This window comes from Limulus polyphemus, unplaced genomic scaffold, assembly GCF_000517525.1.
Source record: "Limulus polyphemus unplaced genomic scaffold, Limulus_polyphemus-2.1.2 Scaffold2097, whole genome shotgun sequence".
NCBI classification, from domain to species: Eukaryota; Metazoa; Arthropoda; class Merostomata; order Xiphosura; family Limulidae; genus Limulus; species Limulus polyphemus.
Window position 1 is genome coordinate 107,733 of NW_013667707.1, and position 8,040 is coordinate 115,772.

The 8,040-nt window shown below is 34.0% G+C and overlaps 1 protein-coding gene across 2 annotated transcripts in view; it reads left to right on the forward strand.

Moving 5' to 3' along the window:
• LOC106465927 (fibrous sheath CABYR-binding protein-like) overlaps positions 1-2,407 on the forward strand; it is a 29,055-nt gene extending 26,648 nt beyond the window's left edge. For both annotated transcript variants that reach the window (XM_013926169.2, XM_022393894.1), the window contains exon 7: positions 221-2,407. In XM_013926169.2, coding sequence (XP_013781623.1) covers positions 221-1,144 — 924 coding nt within the window. In that variant the 3' untranslated portion in view covers positions 1,145-2,407. The remainder of the gene's footprint in view (positions 1-220) is intronic.
• Positions 2,408-8,040: the final 5,633 nt, after the last annotated feature.

The following is an 8,040-nucleotide window of genomic DNA, read 5'->3' on the forward strand; positions in this document are numbered from 1 at the left end:
ATGGAAAATCCGTTATTAAAAATAAAACAACTTTTATGAAGTTTACATTCACAGACCTGTGTTATTGTTGTGAATAGCTCAGTCATATTTTGTTCAAACTGCTGTAATTTCACGTTTGATTTGTTTCATTTATTTTATTTTTTTACTTTAATTGTTTTGGACAAATAAAGTATTAGAAAATTTCCTCATTGAATATTATATGATATAATTACTTTTCCAGAGTCCGGTTCAACCTTCTTCCCCTCAACCTGATGACCAACCATTATTGCCTCCTGTAGATGAGCCCCCAACTGAAGAGCCTATAACAGAGACAGGAGGACCAGAAAATGAACCGTCAGCAGGTCAGCCAGAAGAGGGGGCAACAGAAGAGCCAATACACGAACCTGAAGCAATAGTGGAACATGCTTCTGACGAAACTCTACCAGAACCAGGTGAAACACAAGAAACTTCATCGGCATTGGAAACAACAAGTGTCTTACCTCAAACGGAAGAAGAAAAAAAATCACTATCAGAATCAGAAACAATAGAAGGTGCTTTGCCAGAATCCCACGAAGTTGCTCCAGAGCAGGGAAATGAAACTGCAGAAGATAACTTGCCACAGCCTGATGAAGTTGCACCAGAAACGGAAACTACACAAGATGTTGTTCCACAACAAGAAACTATGTTAGAAGCAGCCACAAAAGATGATACTGTACCACAAACAGAAGAAGTTGCACTACAACCGGACACAGCAACAGCTGCTGAGTTACAACCAGAAGAAGTTGCATCACAATCAGACACATCAATGGATGCTGTGATACAACCAGAAGAAGTTGCACCACAATCAGATACAGCAACGAATGCTGAGCTACAACTAGAAGTTGCACCACAATCTGATACAGCAACGGATGTTGAGTTAGAAACAAAAGAAGTTGCACCACAATCGGACACAGCAAAGGACGCCGAATTACAACCAGAAGAAGTAGAACCACAACCGGAAACAACAGAAGCTTCAATATCTCAACCAGAAGGAACTGCAGAACCTGCTCCAGAATCAAATGCATCAGACGAAACAGCGCAAGAAACAACAGGGGATGAGAAATATGAGGCTCAAGAAAATAAGGGTCCAGAGGATGCGGTTGAAAACACTTCAGTGGAATGTTAACCATCGTTTTGCAATATAAGATATATTGCATTTTTCAGCTTGCTGGTAGATAGTGAGCTATAACTCTTGCATATTAACCAATCTTTACATATTTATACCCAAAGCTAAACCTATTTTTACTTTTCTTTAATGCTTGAAATGTTCTGAACACGTTTGTAAAAATTTCAAACAGTAACGTCATTTTATTAACATGAGGCCACCGAATCTCGTTCTTGATAACATTATATCAATTATTTAATGTAAGACATTGCAATGTTTTGTGGATACATTTTATTTCTTATACCGCCTAGCTACATTGAAAAATGTATACAATAAACATAAAACATTTTAGTTGACAGTTTGATTTTAAGACTTTTTGCAACCCGTGTGAACGTACATAAGCGTATATATATATATATATATATATATAAATATAATATATAACATGAAAATAATGTTTTCTAAGGGGAAAAAATTATCTTGAGATTTACATTAATCCTAAGCATGTGCAGAGTATCCCAAAATTCAGGCGCTATAGGTAAAATAGACCTTTCACATAATTTGTTCGATGCGTTATGCAGAAAATCCTTTTTACAACGAAGTCAAATTTTGGGAATCATGTAACTTCGAAAATAAGGGAATACTTTTCTTAAATGATGTGCTTGTTCTTGTTAAAATATGATATCTTTGACAGATATTACTAATCTTCTTTTATTTATTTTGTAGTACTTTCAGTAAAAAATGTAAATGTCACATCGTGTGTCTCAGAGAATTTTAGTGTTGCTAAAGCAAAACATGATTTGGTTACCAATAGTTTGTCAAAATTCGTCTTCATTTGTCTAGATTAAACTTGTGTGATATATGTGATTAAATCCTATTACTACTGTTTTATTGGATCACGAATATATACGAATTATTATCAGCTCTTTAGAGAAGAAAAAACGAAATTAGCTTTACAGCCGATTTTAAGAATATTAAAAAAAACGATATAAAAATTTGTGCGTGAAAATGAAAAAGAATGATTAGGTCTTTTATGGTTCATCCTTATGAACAGCGCTTGTTTTATGGTTCATCCTTATGAACAGCGCTTGTTTTATGGTTCAGCCTTATGAACAGCGCTTGTTTTATGGTTCATCCTTATGAACAGCGCTTGTTTTGTGGTTCATCCTTATGAACAGCGCTTGTTTTCGAAGCTTGACCCTACCGGTGGTCAACGGTAAGTTTACAGAGTTACAATGCCAAAATCCGGGTTCGATTCCCCCATGATGGACACAGCGCAGATAATATGGAGCTTTGTATTAAAACAAACAAACTATAGTAGGTGCAATTTTTAGATAAACTTAATAATAAATTGCAAATCCTATTTTTCGTTGTTTTCATATTGGCTTTTGGTTTATAAAAATTTCTCAAAGTGCTGTTTTATTAATGATAACTTATTTTTTAAAAAAAAGAAAAAATTGGCCCGGCATGGCCAGGTGGTTATGGAGCTCAACTCGCAATCTGCGGGTCGCGTGTTTGAATCCCCGTTTCCGAGCATCCTCGCTCTTTCAGCCAAGGGGACGTTTTAATGTTACGGTGAATTCTACTATTCGTTGGTAAAAGAGTTGGCGGTGGGTGGTGATGACTAGCTGCCTTCCCTCTTGTCTTACACTGCTAAATTAGGGACGGCTAGCGCAGATAGCCCTCGTGTAGCTTTGCGCGAAATTCAAAACAAAATTATTAGCGTTATTTTGTATATTAGTATGATATTTTTAAAAAATCATAATTAAGTTTCCAATGTTACTTAATAACGCCTAAGTATATGTTTTACAGGTGAGGATACAAAATTTACTCTAGTTTTCAAAGTTTAACGAAGACATATTTTTTTGTGATCGTAATGGGTATCAATCTGTTTGAGGGTGAGGAGTTTGGCTCAGAAATAATATTCAAGTTCAGAAACAAATTTTCAGTATACGTAATATGCTCATGGTTGAAATAATAAATTGGCAAAATTTAAAAGTTTTAAAAGTTAGTTGCATAAATTATTTTCGAAAGTGATAACCCTGTTTTGAATAAATATTTGAAAAGCATTAAAAACAAAAAAGTTAAGCGTAAACACAGACATAAAACACCTTATAGAAACCAAAGTTTATAACATAGATTTCGCTGCTTTAATTTTACTATCGTTTGCAGTAACGTTAATATTTTAGGTAGTTATAGCTGATTTGTTTATGGAGCTTTTAAATCTTATTATGTTAACCCTTCTCTTACCAATAATATCAGATATAAATATATGGCAAACGTTTACTTAAGCCTCTCTTGGTTATTGCAAGTAATATATCTTTGGTGTGTGGATTGTTTGTTTGTTTGCAATTAAGCACAAAGCTAAACAATGGGCTATCTGTTCTCTGCCCACAACGGGTTCTCGAAACCCGGATTCTAGCGTTATAAGTCCGCAGACATACCGCTGTGCCACTGGGGGCTGGTGTGTGGAAAGAAACAGTTTTTAGAATAGTGTTACATAATGGGTTATCTGCGCGCTTTCACCGCATGAAATCGAACCCCGAAACTGACTGCATGCATGGAATGAAATAACCTAATGATTAATTTTCAATTAATTATTTCAAGACGTTGATCTAAAAAAACAAACTTAGTTTGTGACAGATGTAACTGAAGGCAAAATCTGTGAGTACGTAATATATCTATGCTGCTAATCAACGGATCAAATCATTGAGGATTGGTTTAGGCTTATTAGAGATAAAATGATGCATTCACGATAATATCATAGGTATGATGAAACCTTGAGTAAATGGATTTTTCAGTTTCGAAATTCCGTTTATAATTGAATGAGAGAAGGTGCTACCACGATTGTGTAGGTTATGTGATGAAACATCAATATTTTCAGAATCTGGATTTCTTGGTTTAGTTTAATTTCGAAAAAAAAAAAAAAAGTTGAATCTTTTCGATTTACGAATTTGTGTATTTTTTCAGAACTTTCCAATAAAGTTGCCCCGTGAAATATAGTAGCCTTGCAGTTAGAATGATCACTTTTGTTTGTCAGATAATTGATTTACTTTATGTATATTTATTTTCTTGTGTCAGTGATCCAAGGAAATATACACCCGTAATTCTATTTATTTTCGTATTCGTTCATCACTTAGAAAAACTGGTAGAGAAATATAATTGTTAGTAAACGTTGATGTTTGAATAATCTGAAACGAAAAAATATTACTCATGAATCACAAAGAAAAACGGGGTAAAAACATTGTTAACAGAATGTACGTCCAAGTTATCTATTTCACTTACAATGTCAGCCTGTATTCGCACACAACAAATGATATACATTTTCAAACAAATATATATAATTTACTGTAATAGCAAAGAACACTTTATGCATGAATATATAGATAAAATTAAAAATATTGCATAAAACTTAACTACATCGTTTATCTGAGGACGAATTATCAGATGATAATGTACTGTTCTTCAAATCTAGTATTTTATGGCATAATATAACTAAACCAGAATGTTAAATAAGATCATGAATGTATATAAAAAACATTAAAGTTATACCAGTTGTAATAGGCATAACGTCAGAGGAAAGTAATGTGGTCAGCAAGTTTCGAAATCGTCGATAGAAAAATCAAATAAGCCAACAATAGAAAAACAAAGACAGTGAGATGTAAGAACTCAAGTTCTTGAACCCACACCGCCTTGAATGTATCACAGTTATGGGAGCATGGTAGTTACTCCCACTCGCTCTTTTATGTGTTAATTATAAATAAAGCAAATGAAGAGTACAGATAAATAAATTCCACCCTACCTTAATGAAATTCACACCTTTCATTTTGATCTTTGTTTGTTTGTTTGTTTTTGAATTTCGCGCAAAGCTACACGAGGGCTATCTGCGCTAGCCGTCCCTAATATAGCAGTGCAAGACTAGAGGGAAGGCAGCTAGTCATCACCACCCACCGCCAACTCTTGGGCTACTCTTTTACCAACGAATAGTGGGATTATAACGCCCCCACGGCTGAAAGGGCGAGCATGTTTGGTGTGACGGGGATTCGAACCCGCGACCCGCAGATTGCGAGTCGAGTGCGCTAACCACCTGGCCATGCCGGGCCATATTCTGATCTTAAGATTAATATCATATTGCAATCAATAGAAGGCAGAATCATATAAACGTACCTGTCATATAGTTCAATAATATATATAAATCCTCTTTATCTCCTCCCTTATATTCAATATAAGTCGGACTTAGCCGAGACTAACACTGTTTCTTAGTTATTTTCTCACATTGAAAGTCTTTAGATATCAGAGTTAATAAATGTTACATGCTACTAGCAGTTATAATATTTAGATCAGTTTAAAATGCTAGAGCTTCCTAGTTACATATTTAGTTTATTTGCTGAATTTCGTTCACAATTATTCGAGGGCCATCTGCTCTAGTCATCCCTCGTTTTGATGTTTGTTTGTTTTGATTTTCGCGCAAAGCTACACGAGGGCTATCTGCTCTAGTCATCCCTCGTTTTGATGTTTGTTTGTTTTGAATTTCGCGCAAAGCTACACGAGGACTGTCTGTTCTAGTCATCCCTCGTTTTGATGTTTGTTTGTTTTGAATTTCGCGCAAAGCTACACGAGGGCTATCTGCTATAGTCATCCCTCGTTTTGATGTTTGTTTGTTTTGAATTTCGCGCAAAGCTACACGAGGGCTTTCTGCTCTAGTCATCCCTCGTTTTGAAGCGAGGCAGCTAGGCAACACCACCAAAGAATAGTGAAAATAACCTTCACAATTACTGCCAAGCTTATGAATAGGAGTAATAACACAGTTTTCTTCCTCAACTTTCTTTTTCTTCCTTCTGAAAATATGGGAAGGGAAATCTTGTTTATAATTAGATTTGAACAAACCGCCTTCGATATATTTTCTTATCGTTACTAGCAAAATATTTCTATTCAGCAATAATAATGTTTGGAGTAAAGCCTCATTGTGCTATCTGCTGTGTCCACAGCGGGGAATTGAACCTCCGATTTTAACGTTGTAAGTCCATAAACTTACCACTGTCCCACTGGGGGACTAATAATGATAATGGGAACAGGTTTTTATTCTGATTTTAATAATATTTCTATCAAGTTTGTTTTAGTTATTTTAATTATTCCTCATTCAGTAAGAAATAATCACTGTTGCCTAAATAACGTTTCATAATGTGACAATGTAAAAGTTTATTTAGTTACCGAATTCAGAATAATTTTATCCTTAATGAACAGGTTATTTAAAAAAGTTGGCATCTTAATGGGTGCTAACCATTCATCAGATGTTTCTAAATTAAATTAACTCCCGTGGAATGTTTATGTCTTTCCTAATATTATTCCCCACTAAATCTAGTATTTTGAATTATAAAAGTAAATTTAAATAAACAAATAACATTTGTGCGTATAGTTCAAAAGGACAATAATTGTCTAAAATGGATAATCAGCTTTTTACTGTTTCACCCATTTACTTGGGAAAAAAAAAATACCTCAAAGGATTTGGTAAGTGAATCTGTTCGCTTAATTCCTTTGGTCCCAGAAGTATCTAAGAGATAAAGGCAGTTTCAGAAAACATCGTTATGGTAACGATTAGTCAATGATTCTGTTGTTTTAAAATTTTGTGTGTCGGTTTTCTCATAACCTTGTGCTATGGTAAGTTCACATCCATGTCTCTGTATACTATTACAAACGTTGTTATTATCAGTTTCGGTTAATTTTCTCTGGACTGAGCATTGACCATTTCAAGGGAAGTCACCGGAAGTAATAAAGCGACCCTCTTGTTGGTCACTTTCGTACTTTCAGTTGCTAAGACGTCGTGCAATCTGTAGAGTTTTCAAGTTGTAGCCTGTGTCTAATGTTAAAATGCATTGCGTGTTGCATTGAATTGGAAAAATAGACCAAGATTTGATTCTGTGTCATTTCACTGTTAATCCCTCCTCTCCCGTAAATAAATTAATATGAACTGATTTGCCATTGCCAACATATTACGTTGTTAGATACAGTAACTTAAGGCCTAATGACATTAACATTACTTAACTACTTAACTGAGGATATCTCTGACTTTTGAGCATATGTAATTTTGGTGTTTAAGATCGAAGTTTTCTTTCAGCTTTATTATGATATGGTAGTTGTTAGCTCAAATGGTTTCAGGCATTTTCAAATTTTGTGAATTGTTTCTTGGAGACAATCCGAACTGTTGACAAAATGGATTTTATATATTTGGAGATATAAATGGTATCCAGCAAAAGTCTCCAGGTTGTTCTCTAAACATCTTGAAAAAGAATGCTTTTATAGAACACGTCAAAATGTTCTTCTGAGAGATATTGCCCACTGTACTTTAATTTCCTGAGCACCTATTCAGGAGTATGTTGATTTAATTATACAAAGATTTCTTTAGACTGTTGAAAACTGGATGAAGTATTTAATCTGAAAAACTATTCCGCTGATGTTTAGCTCTATAGTTTTGTTTTAATTTGTTATTGCATAATTTGTGTTATAATTGTTGACGTTTTTTGCTAAATAAAGTTTATTATGATAAAACCTACTAAGTGAATGAAATAAACTGATATCCCATATAGAACAATAGTACTGCTAATAAGTTAATCAACAGAAAATTGTTAGTATATTTGAAATTAAATACTCATAGTAATAACTTCTGTATCTAATTAAGAACATAACATACTCATAGTAATATATTCTCTATCTAATTAAGAGCATAACATTTATGTGAAATCAGTGAGAACATAATTGAAATTTACTAAGAAGTTATGAAACCATTGCTGTTTTTAAGCGAAAACAAAGGTACTCGTTGGTATGTCAATCTCTGCGGATAGAATATAAGTTTCTTCTTGAGTGATACTATAACATTTCTACAGAAGTTAATAGTTAGTAAGAAATACGATAATAATTAT